The 23,345-nt window shown below is 41.4% G+C and overlaps 1 protein-coding gene across 1 annotated transcript in view; it reads left to right on the top strand.

Moving 5' to 3' along the window:
* Positions 1-23,345, top strand: part of MTCL1 (microtubule crosslinking factor 1) — a 106,897-nt gene that overhangs the window by 3,880 nt on the left and 79,672 nt on the right. Inside the window, 2 exon segments of the mRNA XM_086609295.1 lie at positions 7,092-7,316; positions 8,852-9,010. Coding sequence (XP_086465421.1) covers positions 7,119-7,316; positions 8,852-9,010 — 357 coding nt within the window. The 5' untranslated portion in view covers positions 7,092-7,118.

The following is a 23,345-nucleotide window of genomic DNA, read 5'->3' as shown; positions in this document are numbered from 1 at the left end:
TGTATTTCTTGGCTCCCTTGAAACTGTAGATCTTCGAGCCCATATCCTTGAGACGAACTCCTGAGGAGTAATACCACCGTTTCTTTTATTAACCTGCAGGGAGTCGTGTATGTCAAATACAAAACTTTGCAGAGCAAAAATGATGTGAAGTGATGGGATCAATTTTTTTCCGTTTAGTGAGGGTTACTGAGGTTAGCAAAACAAAGCTCAGCCCCCCATCTCTGCCTGACATGCTGCTCTTCCCAGCTGGTGACTGCTGGTCCCAAAGAGAACGGAGGCGATAACCCTGCCCTGGGCACAAAACCTGTGTGCAGGGGCTTGGCAGAGGGACCGTCAGCTGTGGGAGGGGAATGTCACTTTGGGGAAGAATAGCAAGGCCGTGTGCCCTGTTAGCCCCAGCTGTGTCCCCGTCAACCCCTGCGCTGCCTGGAGGGGATTAGCTGCGTGATGCGCCGGGCAGTGGTTTCCCTCGGTGGCTCTCAATAGATGAGATTAATGTTGCACCAGCCAGATGACTGCTCGAGCTGCCCCAGTCGGGGAAGCATGTTGAAACAATACTGCGGCTAATGCTTGAATGAAGCAGAAAAGCTGCCAGACGCTCTTCTTTCTCTCGGATCCTGCAAACTTAAACCAGCCCTGAAGTCAACAGGTGCTCACGGTCCTACATCGTTTCAGTTCTCTTGTTTTGTGCACAAGCTTCAAACAACGTTGGATCGGTGCACGACTTATAAAGTAGTTTGGTTTGACAGCTAAGCGATAATACCAGGGGCCCAGAGACTTTAGGTTCACTTACATATTTTGCAAGAGGCAAAAATAGTGGTTGTTACTTTCTTCCCAACCAAAGCCTTTTAGAGCATATTTATCCCTGCTGCAGTACTGCTGTGAAGTGATATGGGGGATGTGTTTATTCCTCAGCAGCAGCAGCATCTCCTACATAAAGACAGTTTGTGATATTTAAAATATAAAAACAGAGATTACATAAAATGACAGTTCCTGAATCTTAGGTTTATCAAGGGCTTTCTAGAAGTTCTGGATTCGCCAGTGCAATAGCAGCTACCCACTGTAATTTCTACCCCTCCTCCCTTCCTCATTCTCCCCTCATTTGATTTAATGTGTATTAAATAACCTTCTATTTAGAAAATAATACTGACATAATCTATACATATGACTTCTGGCTAAATTAATAAATACTTACTCTTTTTACATAGACAATTGAATTTTATTGGCTTGGTATGTTTTTGTCTTCCTAGTTTGCAAATGTTTCCAAGTTATCATGTAACTTCTGGGCACTAATGCATTCTAATTCAATAGAGCCTAAAGACTTTGCGTTTGCTAATATATATAGTTGTAAATGCACAGTAATGAATTCAGTATCCATACATCTTTTATACTATTTTCTGTGTGTGATTTCTCCCTAATAGTAAATCCCAAAATTCCCTTTTTTCCTTTTTTTTTTTTTGACTTGTGGTTAGGTTCCAGTTTTTACTCTTTATTCACACTCTGCGTTAAGAGCTTTTTTCTGTTTTAGCGAGTAATTATCAGCTCAGCGAGGGTAGAGCAGCGGGCTGACCTAGCTGCAGCTGGTGCTGATGCCCCTACCTCTGTCTTGACATGCAGTTTAAGGGTCCTCCTTTGGACTGTATTCAGTCTGGCCCCTTGAAAGAATCATCTCCATTGTGCATGTGTTTTACAGTTGTCCAGAGGCCTTGAGGAATGGTGCACCCTTGGACCGTAGGTCTCTCTTTATTTTACTTCAGGAGAAATCCATTTCTTGCATGCTCTGTGAGCTGAATGAGTGTGCAGTCGGTGGGTATGATTGGAAAATTTACTTTCAAACCTCATTATGGATCCCAACCAGACTGGCTGGGTAGACCCAGCCCTTCAGTTGTACAAGTATTCCTGGTCGCTTTGGTGGGAATGACTCAAATGAGTATGGATTACTTAGTGTAATAGCTGCATGGCTTGACTCTTTTTCTCTCTCCTTTTTATTTTTTTTTCCCCCAAGAATCCTAAACAAGACATATTCCTATAATTTACCCTTAATTATACTTCATTATGAATTAAATCAATAATAAACAAGCATGACATCAGTAAAGGTATTAATGAGATAATGGCATCTCTCCTGACAGGCAAGTCTTCAATTTGCACAGTACAGATGTGAGATGACACCATCAATATGTATTTGGGCTACGCAGTGATGTAAACTGCACTCAGGCTTTCCCCTTTCAACCAATTCATCTTGGCTCGGCAGTCTGACATGGCAACAGTGAATCCTAATTCATTTGCTTTTGCACTGAAGTCTAGGGGAATCCTGTAAATGGGGCAGCTGTTTAAGCATGTCTCTGTGTTCATACAGCCATTCAGTGAATCTCAGATGAGTGATTCCTGTTAGACCCCAAATAGCTGGCCTTTAAGAAGTCATTTGGGCCAAGTAGCTGAAACCATAAGACCCAGGAGCAGGAGCGACTTGGATTTCTACTGCAACTTTGGGAAGAACTGCCAGTTAAAAAGTTGTTTGCTTCCCCACGCTTCCATTTGTTCTTTCTGATGACCAGGGTAATATCTGGAAAGAAAGGCAGTTTAGCTTTTTCCTAAACAACATTCTTTCTTGCAGGACTCTCTGCCTGGTGCTGTTCTTACTGAAGGTAATAACATAATTACCATTAAATTAAAAGGGATCAAGAGGAGGCTCTCATCCCCTACAGGAACATACAGCAAAGTGAAGCTTCTTATGCTGGCATTTAACCTCCCAATTTCAATTGCCACTTTGGGATCCTGAAGCAGGTCCTCCCTGCTTAAGGAAGGGAGCAGGCTCTCCATTTTTTAGATGCACAAAGAGAGATGACTACTTTCTTCCTTGTTTATTTTAATTACTGTTAAGTGCCTATTTTGATTTCTTTCTTCAGTTTTACAATATTGAAGTCCACAGTATGAAGCTCAACACCTCTTGAGAGAAAGAGCTTTAATTCTCACTCACAATAATAATAGTAATATCAACAATACATCTTAATGAAGTCTGGGGTTTGGTTTATCTAGTATTTCCAACTGCCTCACAGCCAAAGCATCTTTTTTGCAAACTACTGAGTTTGGGATTTTTAAGGTTCTGGCTTTGCTGCATTTACTTTTGATTTCACTAGTGATTGACATGTTTTCCTCCAAAATGGCAGAATTCCTAGCTTAGGAAGTAGGACCATCATAGTTTCAATTATGATTTCCACTTCCCTGGGTCTTTAACTTCACTGCTTCTCTTTCCTGTGCAAACATCACTTTGGAAGAGGAGTTTAAACTGTCCTGGTTTTGTAGATGTGATTGTAACAACTATGACTTAGGAGATGCTAACATGAGGTTTCAGTGTCTACGGCAGAATCACAAGAATCTACCACGGAGAATAAGCTGTTCTGAGCTGAAAGCATCTACACCCTTGCCACTGGTTTTGTGGCCTGTATCAAGAGCAAGATTATGTCTTTACTGTAACTAGTAAAAGATTATTCCAGCATCCATAATGGTGTGCTGTTGTACAAAATCTGAACCACATATGGTTTTCCTATATTTTTTGACATTTCAGAGGTGATAACACATTCTTAATATATAAAAGTAGGACTTCGTCTTGCTGCTCAAAAAGTTTTAAACTGTCCCATTTGGATTTTTTTTCCCTGGACTGGACAGCCTACGTAGGTCCAAGCCCTAGGCACTGCAGTGGTACAGCAGAAACTGGGCTGGTGTTGTGTGCAGCCCGTGCGACGAGGTTTCTGCTCCTTATACGGTCAAAATTGTTTGTGCACTTATTGTGTTTGCATGTACGTTGCCGTGTTTTAAAGCTCATCCAAAGGATGCTGTGCTCCTAAATACAAGGAGTCAGGACACAGTCTGATTTCTATATGAATGTTTTGGGAGTAGAAAAAAAATTAAGTGTGAAAAAGAAGCTCAATTCAGTCAAAAAAAAAAATCTGAAACTTTTTAAAGTGCAGCTTTCTTAATAGTATCCTATATTTTAGTTTATCTGCAAAATTACACTAGAGAAAGCAAACTGTATTTATAAATAAAATCAGAGGCAAGAATAAGAAAAAAACATCACAGATTTGCAAGGTCAGAGTTGTGCTGTTAAGGGAGATAAGAAAAATTCAGTTTTCCTGGAGGTAAAAGACAGGACTATCTGCTGGAATGTAACTCATGCCAAGCTTTCAGCTCTTTGGGGAACTTCTTTGGTGGGAGGAAAGACATTGGATTCAAGTCTCTAATGGAGACAGAGTGACCCTTAAGGCTGGGAGAGCTCCTGAGCCCTCTGAAAGGATTTGGAAATATTCGGTTTCAATGGGATGATTGTTTCGGGGATCGGGTCATTTAAAATGATGTGAGTTTCGCTTTCCAAATTTGGTTGTAATAAATACTTTGAAGTCAAATATTGTGGATTGTTTGTCTTCAGAAACTGACCAGATTTACTGATTGTGAAACCTGATATAAATAAGAAGGAAGTAGGAGAGATGAGCAATAACACTATAATTGACCTTTGTAGGCCACTTAGTATAAAAACCCATTGCTTATTTCTTGAAGTATCAACATCAGATTATAAACTAGATCTCATTAATTTGGTGATGACAGATGTTTTCCTTTATTGTGGATTTGTGTTTCAAAATTCTCTATTTACAACCAAATTATTCATCTAATCTAACATTAGCATTCTGAGGATGATATTAAAAAGTTAATCGAGCTTAAATCTAGTTGAGATAGATTAAAGTCTTGTGTCTGCAGACAGCCCTAGGCAATAGCTCTGGTCCTGTTCGTCGCAGAAGGCTGTATTAGCTCTGGCGGGTGAAGGCTGTGCTTTTGGTATGATTACCTTAGCCAAAATACCTGGTTAATATACCAATAACACAAAAGTATACTTCTTTTCTTAGGTTCAAAAGCCACTTCTACTCTCTAACCACATTTTAAAACATTTTCTTCTTCATCTCTGTCTTTACTGGCTAAACTTTTAATACTTTAGCTCTTGAAAGCGTTTATAAATGTGAAGCATAGTGAAAAAGTGTGTCTATTAAAAAGAAAAGCAGATCTCCTCCCCAGGTTCACTCAAGCATATGATGCTATGTTTTCCTTTTTAAAAATAGAAATCATTTATCAAAACTTCACTAGCATGTTGGCTGTAAACTGTCCAGAGTATTTGGCCATACCCTGAGGAGGGGTAGATAGGGCCTGGACCGTAAATTGTTTTGAAAGAATTCTGCTGGGTTTGTTCTGCAGAGCTCCTTTGCTTCCTCAATCTGCAGTTTGTGGTTAATTAATATATTTGCGACTTCTGAGGATGTCACTGCTGCAAGGGTAACTTCTGTTACTGTGCTTACTCCATTCCTTTTTAGACAGTGTATGGCTCAAGCGTGATCCAGCTCACTGGGCAGTAACCCTTGAGCTTCTCCATCCACACAAATATCCTACTCCTGCAGCTGTCCCAGGGAGATAACAGGGCTGGTTACCTCTAAAGCAGAAACGTGATTATATTGAGAATGTATAGTGAGATTGTGAGAAAACCTGTCTGTCCTTTCTGAGCATCTAGGGAGAACTGTGTAGAGCCCTGGGAGGGCCGTATACCGATGGAGCAAAGCCTCACTGATGAGCCTAGAGTGGCTGTTTGAGAAATAACAAGTCTTGCGCTTACCTAAAATTTGATTTATGCTGGCTCAGCTAACTGAAGTTTTAACACCACTGTCTATATTCTGGAGATTTTATATCTCGATGGGACTTCAGTAGGAGTAATGCTATAATTCTAACATAACTATGCCAATGAGGCTGCAGAAGTTTGATACGTCTTCCTTTAGTCAGGACTGTGCTCAGAGGCAAGACCTGTCCCTCATGTGTTACTAAAGCTCAAATGGAGCAAGGTGGCTATGGGGAGAAACATGACTGTGCGTCCAGTTAGGCTGTGGGAAGGGGGAATGGTTGAGAGGACTACCAGGAGGGATGCAGGTGGACATGTTCATGGAGGGATTGGATAGGAATGGTCCAGCCTGGGAGGGACTTTGTCAAGGAGCTAACTGCATAGCAGTGTCTTGTCCACCCAATTCAAGTGTGAAATACTTGCCAGCCGTCCTTGGTATTTCAGGTGTCAGTTACAAATCTGAAGTGAGATGACAGTGCAGATAGCCCTGGTGCAAGTTCTTCTTGAATCTTATTTAAGCTGTGTTTTCCACAGAAAATTTGGTCTTTATAATATCAAAGACCTTTTTCAACTTTGTTCAAAGTTAGTAGAATCATAGTTTTCCTCTCACACTGTAGTTTAATGGCTTGGGAGACCTTTATAAGAGTTTCAGCTCTGGAGCTTCAGTCATGCACAGATTAAGCAAATGGGAATGATAGAGCTTATCCTGTTCAGCTGCAAATCTTTAAATCTGACTTTAGAGAGCATGTGCCACTCATGGTATAACATGGAATTGGGACAGTTCATGATGCCCAGAAAAGAATGACCAGGTTATTCTCACGGGCACAGGTTTTATTTTGTCCCTGTGATCCTGTTATTGAAATATGTGTGCACACGACTGAAACTCCTTTCTCCCTCATCCAACCCACCTGGCATTAAGCACGTTCATAGTGCCAGGCTCAGATGGGACAGCATTTTCATATGGAGCGGTTCAGTATTTGGCGTAAAGATTCATTAAAGTTTTCAGAGGACAATTTTGATTTTAGGATGCGCTGGCTGTTAAAAAGGCACATCACACCGAGATGCTGAGGTACTTGGTTAAGGAGGTTTACTGTAGTCTAAATAAAGCAAGGAATCAGTTCAGATAGTGGCAAAGTATTATGCACTTTTTATTTTAATTAGGGATGGTAAAATGAAGGTGTTACCAGTTTCAGGAGACAGATAAGCATCTGGTCTGGTTTTAATTATTAAAGCAATTGTAAGAAATACAACAAGTATTCATGAATTTAGTTCAGCATAATTAGTCAATGTTGGGATAAAACTTCTGTTCCTCTGACTTCCGGAGCTGCATGTTGCAATCTGTGTCACTTCATTAATACGGTATCCTAGTGAGCATGTTTCCTATTTGGTCCCAAGGGTGAGATTTAGAGGTATGATGGAGCACTGTTTTGACTTCTCACAGGATGAGCTGGATGAACTTCGGGCTGAAATGGAAGAAATGCGTGACAGCTATTTGGAGGAAGATGTTTACCAGCTGCAGGAGCTCCGGCGAGAGCTGGACCGGGCAAACAAGAATTGTCGCATTTTACAATATCGTCTCAGGAAAGCGGAACAGAAAAGCTTGAAAGTTGCACAAACAGGCCATGTGGATGGAGAGCTCATTAGGAGCCTGGAACAAGATTTAAAGGTGGGTGAGAGATTGATATTCACAGTGAAAGAGAGCAGAGTGGGTTCAGCTCCCTGCAATGGAAGGGAGGGTGACACATGAAACAGGCAGTAGTCCTCCAAATGTCAGGACCAATTTCCTTCTTCTGTGGTGGAGAACAAATATGCAGCTTATCACCATAAAAAGATGAGTTAGTGAGAAAAAAAAAAAGTGCTTAGATTCGAAATGAAAGAAATGCAGTAAACTTACATTTGTGCATTTGAAAAATTTAAAGGGTTTTGCTTTACTGATTTTAGTGAAAATCGTAGCTCTGCAAAACTGTATAAACAAAACCTGATATGCTTTTTCCAATTCATGCCGTTTCCTTCCTTTTCACTTCTTGCTTATGCCAAGTAACTGAAAAAAAAACCAAACCTAGTCCAAGTTGCATTTCTTAGTGCCTAATGGGTTACTCATAAGAGGAACAGACTGTTATAATATTTTAGAGAGGCAGATAGAGAATCAAAATGTTATTGCTGTAAAAAGACAAATTCCTTTAAAAATTATGTTTATATTGAAGCAGGTTTTATGTTTTTCAGAAATGTTTTTGTCAAGGCTAAGCTTTGTATGGGCACGGTGCTTACTTAGCTTTACTTGTCTTTCTTAATATTGCTGTCTTGTAGCTGTTTTGAAAATATTTTCTCCAGAGAGGGACTGCTTATCGCTAGACTTATTAACAGTTTTGTACTTAAAAATGCAAAACATAAAAACATAAACTCTTTTGAAATAGGAGTTATTGGTCCCCAGCAATGGAAATGAGAGTGACATATCAAGTCATCAAACTTTTCGAAATGTCAGACCTAGTCTTCTCTTTTATGATAGAAAACAAATTATAACCTTATCATAATAAAAATGACACATTACTAACAATCTTGTACATAGATTCAAGTAAAAGAGATAGTGAGCTTTTTAGTTTGTTTGCTTTTGTTTTGCTGACTTGTTGTCATTCAGTAATTCATCATTTTGCATGATGAATCACCTTTCCAAATGTTTTTGGAGTAAATATTCATTCTTGTTAGGCTGGACTGAGAAAACCTAAGCTACAATATATTTCTGTGCTTTCATATCACTCTTGCCTAGCTGTGATTGCTGCTAGACCAGCAAATTTGGGTGGATGAGACTGCTGCTTGGATGCAACTTTGATTGATGACCTGTCAACTTTACAGCACAATTCCTCATCTTTTGTTTTATTGATGTGATATGCTGGGACTTTGATGTGCAGGTTTGGTATCTGCTTGTTTCCTCCTGCTGTTCATGACATTGCCTTAGCATAATGTGGAGGGGGATCTGGAGACGGGTAATCAAGATCAAAATATGTTTTCATCTTGGATTTCTTTATTAGAAATGAATATTCATTTTGGTACTTGGAAGGCTTGGAGTCTTTCATCAACAGTTTCATAATTGAATTAAAAACCTCTTGGCTGTTTAGGGCTGTAATATGCTTCCTACTGTAGGAGACGTACTGTAGCTGTTGCTCATCATGGATCCTCTTCATGCGTTTTTGCTCTTCTGACCAGGTAGCCAAAGATGTTTCTGTCAGACTGCACCATGAGCTGGAGAGCGTGGAGGAGAAACGTGTTAAAGCAGAAGATGAAAATGAAATCCTTCGGCAGCAAATCATTGAGGTGGAAGTATCCAAGCAGACACTGCAAAATGAATTGGACAAGTTAAAAGAGGTAAGCAATCGTCAGGAAAGTGGTGTTGCTGGGTTAGATGGGAAATTTGACATATAGGCATCTTAGTCTAATTCTTACGTGAAATGCTTGCTGATATTGCTTGTACAGTTGCCCAAAAGGTCTCCTTTGTTACATGTCCCAAATGTGTTGTTAATTTAGAAGCAATAAAGAGGTAGATGAGTGATGCTGGGGCTTTTGTCCAGAGCTTCTCACAGGGCTTCTGTCCCATTTTAGACTGGCTCCTCAAAGCCTCTCTTCCTACTAGAGCAAAAGTATCTTTGGTTTGGCTCCAGCTAGCTCTGGCTCTCCTTTACACAGACTGGGACTTCCACCTATTTGAGAGTCAAATGAGGTGTGCATGACTTGTCTCTGAGAGGATGGTTCAGATAGGCAAGCCGCCGTTTTGGCTGGTGCTCTTCAGTGATGACAGTGGGAGCCACCAGCATGAGCTAGGCAGCAGGAATGGGGTCTGTAATGTATAAATAACATTGCACTTCAGGCACAGAAACGCTGTCTGTTGAGAAAACGGATCATTTCAATTGGAGCTGACACGTAGTCATACTGGGTGAAGTGACGATCCTTGGCAGCAAGTGAGCTGAGGAGCAGGGGACAGTAAGGGAAAGCCGAATACTTAGCGTGGCTCTTTGCCGGAGCCCACATCCTGGTCTGCAGCAGTATTTCTGTTCTCTGAACAGTACAGCAGATTGGCAGCTCCCAGCCTCTGCTCTGTTTTAAACCAGATTGAGATAGAGCATTTAGCCATAATGAGGTAAGGCATTTATCCTCTGAGCCCTGGTCAGATTTAGAGAGCTGGTGCAATTATGTGTTATTTTAATCTTTCAAACAACGCTTGCGAGTCAACTGGCACAAAGCCTGACTCAGTTTTGTAAGGACAACCCCTGTTTAATTTTTCTGTGCTCTTGGGTTATGAGAGATCCAGTGCAAGAGTTTTGGAGCGTTTTGTACCAAACAGGACAGATCATCAGCTGGTGTAAATAGCAGTGTGACTGTCATAGTTTAGATTACTTAGGAGTCTGACACAAAAGATAAAGTCTGCATGATATTTTGGCTGTTCTTCTTTCTCAGTGTTATGTGTGAATGCTGTGCTTAATGGACATGATACCATCTTACAGACCCTGCAGTCTATATTCCATACAAAAATACCATGTCATCTGCACTACTATTGCTTGTTGTTGATTTAACACACAGGTCCACTAGATCCTGCTTGATGATCTTTGCGATTAAGCAGCTTGAGAAACTAAGTTGTGGATGAGCAGTCGGAAAGAAACTGGTCCAGCAGTGCTGGAGTCTCAAGCTAGCTCTAACCAGGCTGAATTTACCTTGCTGCTTAGATTGCTGCAGGCTAGCAGGGCAGGGAAGCCCAACTAACTCAACTGTCTCTCTGCAAGTCAAAGTGAACATACCCTTACCTTGGAAACAGACATTACCTCGTGAGAGGAAAAGGTTAGAAGACACCTAGTGAAAGGAGGAAATGGCAGGTACAATGATGGATGGGTTCCTGTTGATCTGGAGGCATAGTGAGGCATAAGATGTAGTAGTAGTAGATGTAGTAGTAGTAGATGTAGTCTGTTTTTTCATACCGTGAGTGGTGGTTTCTCTGGGAGTCAGAATTTCACAAGGTCACAGTGGGTGAGAAGACGGACATTTTGGTCCTCAGCAGGTCACACAAGGACAGATGAGCCAAAGTTGGAGAAACATAGTGATATGGATGCCAGATAAGTATGTGTTTGCAATGTTGCAATGTTGTTGTCATTACTGAAAAATAATAAATAAATAAATAAATAAAAGTATTCTTGCCTCAAGATGTGTTCCAATAACTACCAGAAGCAATGTCTCTTTAGGAACATTTAATGCATACAAAGCTCTAAAGGAATGTATTACAGATACCCTAGTGGGAAAACTAGTTCTTCATGTATCAGGAGAAAAGTGACCCAAAGGCCATGTAGATTCTTCCCAATCCACCCTGACTATGCATCTTGTCTATCTAAAGGCTGACACTTAGTAGGAACGCCTGGAGCGTTGCCCGAGACCCAGTTAGACCATATTCGCTCTCTGATATAGCTCACTGTCACCATATGCTCATTTTCTGTACTATCCTTGACTATTCTCAGCCCTTTCCCTCTATCATCCTCTGATCAACAAAAAGGCTTTCTCACATCCACATTCACGTTTCCTGCTTGATTCAGTGCTAACTGCCGCTTTGTCTTGCTGTACAATTCCCTCAGGTCCAGTTTCTCACTGCAGTGGATGGCATATATGTTGATTACCTTTAATGTATTTTGCATGCTGGAATATCTTTAGAAATTGCACACATCTCTGAAAGCACTCTTTCTTTAAAGCCACCTTTTTTTTTAATCGTGATCTTTTGAAGGATTCCTAACATCTACAATGTTTAGTGCTGTTATATATTCATTTCGATCTCCTGTGTTACTTTCACCAGGATTTTTTTGGTGTGAAATATATACAAGCTTGCTCTGTCTAAATAAAATTCTTATTTCCTTCAGAAAAGCCTTGTGGTTTTAACTGAGAAATTAATTTTTGCCTCCTCCTGACTGTGTAATTTCAAGTTGTTGCATTAAGTAGATATGAGACAGTCTTTCCTCTTTTGTCACTAAACAATATTTCTCAGTGTGTCTCAGTTTTGCAAATAATAGAAGTAAAGTTACAACAAAGAGGAAGGGTGACAAGAAGTCACCTGCCATGTCCTTCACAGTGCTCTTAAGTCCTTGTCTACCGCTGTGTCATAGCTAATGCGCTTTCCTCCCCAGTCCCAGATGCATCTGATTCCCATTTCATGACATGCTTCCAGAAGCTTTTGCATAAACTATCAAAACCATATCCAGACTCTTGTTTTGTTCTGGTATCTGCCAGGTACTTCTCATCATCAAAATATTCTGGTTTTCACAGATCGTTGCAATAAGGAGCTCCGAGATCATAGGTGAGTCACAGGTTTTTAGGGTAATGCCACTTCTTTCATTTTTTTGTCTTTTTCCATAAGCACGCTCCATTCCTCCAGCCTTTGCAGCATTTCCTATAGATGTATTTTGAGCTAAGATATGGATTGGTAAGGATTTTTAACAAATACATGTGGCTTTTATCCACTTCTGATGTCTTCCACTTAGACCTCATTCTCCTCTGTCTTCATCGGCACCCTGGCATGCACTTTGCTTAATCATACTCCTCTACTTCCTTTTTTTCAGTCCTCTTAGCCAGAAGATACTATGGTGCTTTCCACTCCCACAACGCTTCCTATTTTTTTTTTTCTGATTTCTTTTGACATAGAATCATAGAGTAGTTTGGGTTGGAAGGGACCTTTAAAGGTCATCTAGTCCAACCCCCCTGCAGTGAGCCAGAACATCTTCAACTAGATCAGGTTACTTAGAGCTCTGTCCAGCCTAACCTTGAATGTTTCCAGGGATCGGGCTTCTACAGCCTCTCTGGGCAATCTGTTCCAGTGTTTCACTGCTCATTGTAAAAAACGTCTTCCTTATATCTGGTCTGAATCTACCTTCTTTTAATTTAAAACCATTACCCCTTGTCCTATCACTACAGGCCCTACTAAAAAGTCTGTCCTCGTCTTTCTTATAAGCCCCCTTCATATATTGAAAGGCCTCAATAACGTCTCCCTGGAGCCTTCTCCAGGCTAAACAACCCCAGCTCTCTCAGCCTTTCTTCACAGGAGAGGTGCTCCAGCCCTCTGATCATCTTTGTGGCCCTCCTCTGGACCCACTTCAACAGGTCCATGTCTTTCCTGGACTGAGGACTCCAGAGTTGATTTGTTTATCACTGCATAGGTTCATCACTCTGCTGCTCTTGCCTGAAATACTTCCACTGATTCTTTTGAAGCTACTTTTTTCACCAGGTAATAATGCTTTTTCTCTGCATATTTTTTTAACTTTACTGACTGTGCCAAGTTTTTCTGCTTCAGGCTTCTCTAACTGCTGCAGCACCGTGGTTTCAATTTCCCGTTTTCAACTCTTCTCTTTTTTTTTTTCTTTTTTTTACTATGAATGTTTCAACTGGTTTTGGACCTCCCTCTGATGCCTTTTTTTGTGGAATTCTCCATAAGAGCTTCAGAGTTTTCCTACTGCTGTGAACACTTCTTTGTAGCATATCCTTGCAAAGCTGGGATGTCTCTAAGAACTGTCCTTTCTAAGAATTTGCTGGGATTTTATGTGACTTACCGAAGCTGCTTCTTCCTTATAGCTTTAAAAGCAAAGGCAGCATACCCTCACAGATCTGATGAGTATATATATTACTGCCAAGGCTTGCTTGCCTTTTCTCTTGTTGCCTAGGTTATTAACATGGTCATTTGAGTCAATACACTACCAGGATAGAAAGAAAATTACTCCATCACTAACAGATTACCTCAGCAATATCCCTGCAACTGTCATTTTCCCCTTCCTAATATCCTAATTCAGCTCATGAGAAATACTGGTGTATGTTAAGAATCTAACATGGTCAACCAGCAAACATTCAGAAAATGCTTTCCAAAGTTTCCTTTCTTTGCACCAGTGCTCAACCCTTACCAATTCTCTGCAGAGCATCTACAAACCAGATCTTTTCTCAATGACTTGATAACAGGAAGTGGATTTTCGTTGAGATCTGAACATCTTCCACTCAACATCTAACCCATCCCAAACATCATTTCCTTGGAGCCACCAGGGCATCTTTAGGGAATGTCTTCCTTATATTTCCTTAGCCCCACTCTTGAAAGGGGCTGAACAATGCTTGCCTTCGCCCTTCAACTTGAGGCAATCCCTCAGCAAAGATACTTCACAACTAGATCTACTTAAACAATTGCGAAAACATGCTTGACAAGTGTCAGGTGCCTTTATGTCCTGTGAGCATTAATTCCTCTGCAAGTGATACCTCTCAGACTAATCTCCTCTCTAAAAAACTCTGTACCTGGGGAAGAATAAACCACTTTTGCTACTACCGTAGAAATGCGCTGAGATGGCATAGACCTGCTCCTGTTCCCTGTGGGAAAAAACAGTCAGTCGCCATTTCGCAGCTGCTAAACATGTATTTTCATGTGTTCTTTGTCTGGGTTTGGTGTTGTGAGCCGGGGAAGAGAGAGGCATGGCTGATGCTGCTGGGGAAGGGTAGCCCTGCCGGACTCAACAAAGAGAGGGAAGGATTAGGGACAGGGGTAGCAGCTGCCGAAAGATTTGACATAAGTGCTGTAAAACAGTTTAGCAAGAGATGAATGAGAATTGTGTAACTAGGAAGAAGGGGGCATTTATTGCTTGTGGGATGGCCATACCGAGCAGGTGACAGTCTCTCTTTATTGCCACTGAAAGCAGAAGGACCAAAGGGGGAGCATCCGGAGGTGTTGCTTTCTCTCTTGCAAGGATCTCTGGCATAGCGGCGACCTCCCCTGCGATACTGACGTTTTCTTGGCTAGCTCCTAAGTTCAGTTGAAATAATTTGTGCTTCGAGCCTTCCAGACCATTAGAGGCACGAGTGCCGTTCTCCAGGCATATTCACTTGGGAAATCACTTCCAGTTGTTGGAGAACTACAGCTGCAGCTTGTGTTCGCTGGTGTTTTCAGAAAGAAAGGTGGAGGCAAAATGGGAAGGCAAGAAATACTGTTTCCATTCATTTCTGCATGAGAGGAGAGAAGTGCAAGTCCACTGGCCATTAGTAATGTCTCTGACACATCTCTCTAGGACACAGATTGAGATGAAAACCAGTACCTACTGTAAATGAGATTTCCCAGGTTACCCGTGGGCTTTTTAGGGCAGTGGCTTTTCAAGGCTCTTTCATCCAAGCTCGCTTGCTAATGGAGATGCTGCCATGCCTGAACTTACTCTCTCCTCCTCCCCTACAGCACCTGATTTTTGAGCCACAGTTCAAGAACTGCTGCTTTAAAGTCTTTTTTTTGTTAAGATATTTGTTTCTTTTAACAGAGTGAAAAGCTGCATTCAGATGCTTTCAAAAATGATAGAAATATATGAGATATCCTTCAGGCATCTTATTTAGAGACAAATTTTGCTCCAAAGTGTATGTGCACTACTCTGTTTAAAGTCACTAGAGGTAGAGAGCATTTTGGTAATAGAAGAATTTAGCTCTATAAACATAATATAGCAAAATGAAATCTGGAGGCTACTTCTTAGAGCTGAGCATGACAGTCTGATTTTCATTGCCTTGAACCTTTTAAGTAGAGCATAATACATGCAGCATGTGTGTAAAGCGTGATTATTCCAATCTGAAATCACTTTTCCCTCTTTTCTCCCTGATATAAATACATAGATACAATGTGAAGAAGTTATTCTTGGTGAAAACATATTTGTTTGCAGAAAATATTGCCCATGTTTTCTTTAGCTAGGATTTCATACATGTTTATTAATGTAGCACATAATTTTCTTCAGTCATTTTTCAAATGAAGCTCTCTTACTCATCAGGTTGAATATACATTTTTTGTAGTGTGTGACTTTTCTTGGTTGAGTTTAAACGATGGGAATTTGCTGAGAGACGGGGCAAAGAGAAGGCTCGTAAGCTATAGATTCAAATAACATTAAAAGGGCTAAGCAAGATCACCATGTTGACTCAGTAAGCCTGCTTGGAAGTTACTGCTTGTGACAGTTACAAGTAATGAAGTCTTCTTAAATAATCATAACTAAAACCATTAACTGCATGAAAGTTTTACTGCAGCACCATTTTGTCTCCAGTATCTTTTTTTCACTGTGATAAATAATGAATTGGTACGTAAACCACAGTCAATGATTTATAATTGTTATGGCATTTCAGGAACTGGGCAGATGGTGAAGTGGCCTGCTCATTGTTGAGACTAACAAACAGGGTGGAGAGAAGGCATGGGAATGGATTTAGCTTGACTCAAAATGTATAGCGGTTAAGAAGCAAACTCAGTACCAATGTGTTTTTTTTCTCCAAGGAATTATACCATACATCTTCTAATGCACTGTCCATATTTTTAGAAATTTTAAAAAGATATTTAAACAAGAAAAGAAACCAAAGTTTTCTAATGTTTTGTGCCAGTCTCTCAAGTTTATAAATATCTATCCCTCCACCTCTCAAAGAGTATCGGCATCTGAATTTATGATGTACCAGATAAATTGCCACCAAGCTTTGTCTAACCTTTATTTTCTAGGCATTTGTTATCTGTCCACACTTGCCAGCAATCATCTGACACTGCTTCCAAATCCTTTTATAGTGTTTGAAATGTGGGGTTTTGTGAAAAAGTAATAGTGACTCTGCTGATCAGATCCAGAGTTTTATATAATGCAAAACCCCCTGCTCTTCCATTACTCTGCCTGAGCAGAGCCTCTCATCCCAGACATGGGCTTCATCTAATTCACCTCCTTCATGGCCTCACTCCCAAATACTTTGGTGGACCTCAACTGGCCTTTACATATAGAGAAATTACATTTAAGTGGTGGCATTTACAGCAGGAGCAATGACCTGCCATAGCTGCCTGATTGTCTGGGTATGAGTTAGTTATAAGGAAACCCTCTTTGTATAGAACTGAAATTCCTCTATGCCCCATTCGTAGTGTATTTTTCTTACTATATAGCAGAAGTCTTTCAGCAACTAAAAGACTACTACTCTTTCAATAACAGCGACTGGCGTGGAGATAACCTCCACAAAGCTCAAATTGTGTATCGGTCTCCCCATCCTCCACCCAGTTACCAAAAATAATCCTGATGTCTGTCACATGGGCTTCAGCAGTGACAGTGCAAACAAACTGTAGCCTCTGTGACATCTATAGAAAACTTTCATGGGGAAAATATGAGCTTATTTTACATTCCTTCCTTTAATCTATCCACAGTACAATTAAGGTTTTTTTTCAGCAAGCCCTTGTAAAAAATCAGTAGCAAATCCTTCAAGTGCTGTTCTGGGGGGAAAAATTAGGGCATGCTCTTCATATTCTAAACCACATTTCAATTCGAGCATAAGCTCTCAATGAAGGCAGTACCCTTTGCTTGCCTTGCCAGGGTGTGGACAAGACTTTGCTCCCGGGCAAGCCAATTTTCGCAGCACACTGCCGTTCTGTGAGCAGAAGCGGGGAGTTAAAGTTGGAATATCCATTGCCGAGTGTACACTGAAGTTAATTAGGAGTATCCCTCGTCTTTCCGCTCTCCAGTGAAATTCAGATCAGCCACCGCCTTGGCAACTGTTTACATAGGAAGTGAACACGGGGTTCAGAGATGTCTCACGCCTACCCTCCCCACTTTCCTCCCAGGGCTCAGAGGAGCCAGTGCAGATCCTAAGTGAATCTGGCCTCGAGCACATCGAGGAGCTCCAGCTGATGAAGAAAGGGTATATAAACCTGTAAAACTGTAAAAAAAAGCACCCTTTGTTTGGTGCTTGGTGCAAGCTGGCATCACTGGCAAACTCAGTGCCACCACTCCTGCGAGGTGCAGCTTTTCTGCCACGCTTCGGCTGGCTGGCGGTGAGCGGGTGCCAACTGTTTTCATCTCACATCGCCGGTAATTTCATCCCAGCATCTGGAGCTCTGGATAGCGGGATGGAAAAGAGGAAGAGACAGTCTGTCAGAGTGAGAAGAGGAGCTTTGTGAGATGTGTGATTTCATACCAAATTTTCCAGATTGCCTGTGGTTTTTGTTGTGGGGATGCTGCATGTAGGGATACGTGTCGCATCGGAGTATTGGCAGCCATGGGGACAGCCCTGTCTGGAAACACTTAGGCAGGTGAAAAAAAGAGCTATTGATTTTTGTCCTTCTTTGAAAGGGTTAATTGATTATTTCTCTTCTCAAATTAATTATTTACACTTGCTTCTCTAGCTCTATTTTTAAAAGAGGAACGTAACTTACTGCACAGATAACTTCTGAATTATTAACATTGCACTACTCAAGCTGTCGGAGGATGAACGAGGGGGAAAGATCTGACTGTCATGGCAATTTTTGCATTGCCACATGCTATGGCACCGGGCTTTCCCCTTTCCCTGTGCCTGGCACTGTGCTGGTAGGCCTGGCTCTGCCACCCAAAGCCTTGCTGGCTGTCAGGCAGCCTAGCTTGGCAGTGTGTAATGCGTCGCCTGGAGCCATCAAGAAGTTCTCCATTCCCCTGGAATGGAAAAATGAAGTCATTTGATTCAAGTAGGTCAGGAAAAGGATTTAAGTGGCAAAGAGGTGGAATTGAGCAGTTAGAAGTCTTCAAGCAACCTATAATCAGCATATTTTGCTCCTTTCTGTAAATAACCTGTTTCCTTTGTGCCACGGGTGAGGATACTTTCACCCGTCTCACTCTTTTCTCAGACCCAATTAATGCCAAAGTGGTGGCATGTGCAGTACTTCAGCCTCTTTCTCATCCCCATAAGAGCGATCCACAGATCCCCGCGAGTTTTGCCAGCAGTTAGATCACCAGGGAGATCTGCAAGGCTGGCATGTTTTTTCACCCTGTTCCTACACTCAGCCTGCTGAGAAATGCCTGGGAAGGAGATGGTTTCTGTTCTGTGGGAGGAGGCACAGTAAAGTCTTCACTTGATTTGAGTTTGGGTTTGTACCTTGACATGAGAAAGCTTGAAGTTTCTTTTAGTACCACAGTTGTTAATTTAACCTAGGAAAATGACACCGTCTGCCCCTAATGGGTACATTACCTCTGATTTCTGTGTTTCCTTTTCTTCTTACTGTGTTTTTTTGTTGCAAGATGTAAGCTCAAGCCCTAATGAATGTGAGCATTGCAAGGTATTCTTACCTGAATATGAAAATTTTTGATTTTGCTCCAGTGAGCAGGAGCTGGAGAGGGTAAATTGTATTGATATTTAGGGACATTAAGATAATGTCTACACGGGCAGAAGGAGCACAATGATCCATCTGAGATTACCAGATATACGTATTGGTCTATTTAAGGCCTCTTTCTCAGGGATCACTCCAAAATAGTTACAGTCCAACCTCTTCAGTGTGCTCTTGCTGCAGTCAGCTGTGCCAAGAGAAACTGGGTCTTGGGCAGAGATTGGTGAAGGCAGCTCTCCTCACCGTCGCTGTGTGCAGAGTTCTGGATAAATTCCCACCCCTGAGTTCAGTCGTGTCAAAACAGCAGATTTTGAAGTGATGAAGGAGGGAATAAAGTAGTTGAATGACATAATAAACACTTCTAAGGCAGATTGAAATCTGAAAGCATTCAAGTCACTTTCTCTTTAATATTTTTCATCAATATAATATATTCTTCTATCAAAATAATTGAGGATTGTTTCTTCATCTCCCCTTTCAGTTATCAAGAGTCCAGACCTTCTGGTTTTCCAGTGCCTTGCTTGTGTGCCTTTTATGATAGCTTTTATGATTTTTTGGTTATTCCCAAGCTGGAAGATGTAGCACGTACTGCCACAGGTATCACAAATGTGGGCAGTTATAGGGGAAGGTTCCCATATAAGTCTGGAAAGGGACTGAAACATAGGTCCTGCATTACTTATCAGGATGTGAAATGGTGGAAATCACGTGGGGAGGAGATTAGTGTTGTACCTTGACCACTGCACATCAAAATTATAGAAGTATAGCTCTGAAGTTCTCCGCTGTTGTGGGCGGCTGTCAGGGTGCATGACTATAGTTTCTGGATTACCTTCACAAGGAAAAGGAAAAAGAAATTTTCCTGACATTTTTAGTTTCAAAAAAAAAAAAAAAAGGTGAAAAGAAGGGTTGGAATGCATCTTTGAAATGCCCAGCACACCAATCCTCCATTTTGGTGTCCTCCATCTCCTCAGATGGCCAGACATATCAGCTTTTCTTCCTCCCCTTCTACTGGTCCCTCCTTGGTGGGATTCTCGCATCCTTTGTTCCTCCTCTATCTTCTTCACCTTGGGCTTTGCTTCTGCATATTGCAGGTGCAGATGCTAAGGCATACCCACAATTCTCCAGTGTGTGCAAACCGGCCCTTGAGGTGAGGGGCAGCTGTGATGAGCAGGGCTTCAGGGACAGCCCAGGACAACAGTCTCTGCTGCCGAGAGCTGAACTATGCCTTTTGATAAGTTACTTTACAGTTGCTGCCAGAAATTTTTTCTTCCCTTAGTCAGGGCTTCAGGTAAGCACAAAATCTTTAAACAAAAAGGTTTTGCTATGCTGTTTCTGGTTCCACCTGTTCTCAATTTCCCTGGAAATACTGCAAGAACGTTCCCTTATTGGGATAATTTGTCACTTCCATTCTGGTCCTGACTGTAATACCTGCAAAGACCAAACAAAATGAAAAGCAATGTGTCAGTGAATATTAAAGCCAGGGGGTTTTCGATCTGGCGGTGTTGATTTCACTCTCGGGTAAAGTTTTGCATCTGTTCAGTTTTGTTCAAATGGGTTGTCCATCAGCCACCCAGCCTTAGAAGAGGCAGTAATTCGAGCAGCACAAATTCACAGATATCCCTTGCTTCTCTTTGCTGCAACCGTTGTAAGAGTAATCAAATGTTACAATTTGTTGTGTATTCTTTGAGAGAAAAAAGTAGAAAATAGGAGTTTCTGCAGTTCTGCAGGAGATTAGACATGAGCACTCCTCCAGCTGCCTTTCATTGAACATGCTTTTGTGCCATCAGTTTGTTGGAAGAAACAAATACTTCATCACATGAACTGCTGTCCTTCCAAGTCGGTGTGAATAAGCATTGTGGAGAACATCAGCACTATTTTTTCTTTGCTACAAGATGATTAGGAGAAAAATTGGCAGTGATTTTCTTAGTCAAAGGGAAGGAAGAGGAGTCTTGTGGGGATGAGCATTGCTGGCATGGACATTTCACACGTGCTTCATGTCTTCACAGATGCTTTCCTTAGAAGCAACAGCAGTAGAGAGATTGTGTATGTGATACCCCATAGGTATCCACAAGTGATACTCCACAAGCATGAACAACATAATGCTCCACAAGAAGTACAATGCTTCTTCAAAGAATCTGGTATTAACATAAAGATCTCCACAACATTACTAAGTGATTTTTCATAGCAAACACAAACTGGGGGTGGGGTGGGGGTGGGAAAGACTTTTCTGTGCATTATGTTCAGTTTCCTAAACCACCCGATGTGTAATTCTCAGCGTATAAAGACTGGTGGTGCTTTCCAGGTTTCACTGGGGCAGGTTACTAACAAAGGCATTTTCACAACTGAACCTGACAGTCTGTTAACTGGTTTTAAATGTGGGTGTTGATTGGATCCTGGCACCTTTATTCCAGGTCATCAGCCGACATAATTGAAGAGGACTAGAGCACTAATTAGAATTCAAAGGTTGTCATTCTTACCATATTACAATCTGGTCTTTAAAACTGAAGCCATCTTTTCATCCATTTCCTGGTCTGCAACTGATTTGGTTCCTCACTTGGTCACTCTGGCTCTTGCTCTGAGGTATTGAAGTTGAGTTTTACTCGACAGCTCAGAGAGGAGAAGGGGAAAATACAAGATTTCCGCTTGGGCAACTGGGAGGGGAAATAGTTCAGATAAATCGCCCACCACCAAAGGCTCATTTTACTCCGATCTCAGAAGTGGGAACTGCTGGGCAAGGAGGACGTGGCAGTAAACGCTTGGAGACTTGTGATGGGGGATGTGGAATAGAAAGCCTTGGAATACTTCTGATTTAGCTTTAATTTTCTTTTCAGGGGTTTCTTGTGTCACAACTGCTCATAGCTGATTACCCATAATCAAGACATTTCAAACAAAGCCATTAACAGTAATATTTCTACTCTCCTTCTGAAATTCTTCATAAAGGTTTAAAACCTTAAACCAGATTGGCAGGTTGACATTCATGAGAAGAATTGTTTTTACCATGTAAAACTGCTAGCAGAAAAAGACTAGACATCATTAAGGATTTATTGAGTTTCTATTTTCTCCATTAAAGTACCAACTATTATTTTCAAATGAAAGATTTAGCATAATGAAATCATTAGTGACTGTGCATTTAGGGCTTTTTTTTTGACAGCCCTCCTAGCTATTATAGCCAGGCAGTCAGACTTTGCCTCTCTAGCATGCAGAGCAGTGACAACTTATCTTTTCCTCTTTGATAGGAGATGGAGAATTTGACCAGACGTGTCCAGATGTCAGAATGATCATAGCTACCTGCAGCTTTTTTTTTTTTTTCCTAAGCTCATGGTGTAATAGCTCTTCAGTGTTTTACTTTGTTTTCTTTCTTTCTGTCTTTTAATCGCAGACCTAGTTTTTTCCATGACTGAGTGTGCATTACAAAGGCAGCCTTGGAGAGTGATGTGATAAAGCAATGCACAGTGAAATGTCATGTTACTGCCCAAGTAGGGAAAAATCAGTCCATGTTAAGCTTTTTAGGCCTTTAGCATTCAGTTCATGGGAATTTTGAAAAATGAGAGAAACTGATGATAGTACTTGTATATTACATGGGATTGGAGGTAGGGGAATTGGATCCCTGGAGGCGTCAAAGGTCTGATTGCTTTGTGTCTGCAGTTTTTGAAGAGAAGCTGGCTGTGCAGTGAAGGGAAATCAAGCCTTCCCAGGTAACACTGGCAATCTCTGGAGGCAGACTGCTCAGTGAAATTATTTTTTTCTGTTTAAAACTGTTGATTATTCATAGAGACCTAATGAATCCTTCAGACTAATACATATTCATCAAAGCACCCATTATTTTCGTTTGACATTCAATAGCAAACCAATGCATGAGGTTTGATAAGGTAATTTGATTACAGCCAAATGAAGCATCAAGGTGTCAGTATCTTGCAATTGTGGATACTCTCAATAGTTGGCTTTAAAAACCTCCCATTAGTGTCTTCTGGTGGAGTGCCTGCTCCTGCCCACGCAATGTGGGATCCAGCAACCACACAGTCCCTTTTCCCCATCTGTGGTACCGTTTTGTCAATTCAGCATTGCGGCAACCGGTAATGAACTAAAATCTGGACTAGGTGAGGTTGAGCATGCTACTTTGAAAGAGTATTTCTGTTCTTGAAAATGGTAGGTAAAGCAGCGTCTGAGGCTCACTGTTTGGTCACACAGACCTTCAGAGTAAATCTGTTTAGTGTGCTTTTTGATTACCAAGCCTGAAATCTCAGCATGGGATGAGGTTTGTTCATAAACAACAGTACAAAACCGTTCTGCTGAACAGACTGTATTCCTTGGCATGGATCGACTGTTCTCTGCTATGGTCAGTGGAGGTGGCCTCTTCTTACAGTAACACATCTGAGGGCACTGGCCAACCCACCAGGTTCTGCCTTCAGTAGTGGATGCTAATTCATTTGTCTACCAGGAAGAATGGAAGAGATACGTGTCCCTTCCTTTCTTTGCCAAGCATCAGGGGGAACTACATGTGCCTCTCGCAGAACAGTCGCTTGATCTGCCATAGGGCCAGTGCATGGGGCAGTTGCACAGTGCCTACCTGCTAACAGATCTATCAGCTATGGGTTGCTGCCT

The sequence above is a fragment of the Tauraco erythrolophus genome, chromosome 3, assembly GCF_009769465.1.
Source record: "Tauraco erythrolophus isolate bTauEry1 chromosome 3, bTauEry1.pri, whole genome shotgun sequence".
Taxonomy (NCBI): Eukaryota; Metazoa; Chordata; class Aves; order Musophagiformes; family Musophagidae; genus Tauraco; species Tauraco erythrolophus.
The sequence above is the reverse complement of the archived record's forward strand: the minus strand, read 5'-3'. Positions and strand labels throughout refer to the sequence as shown.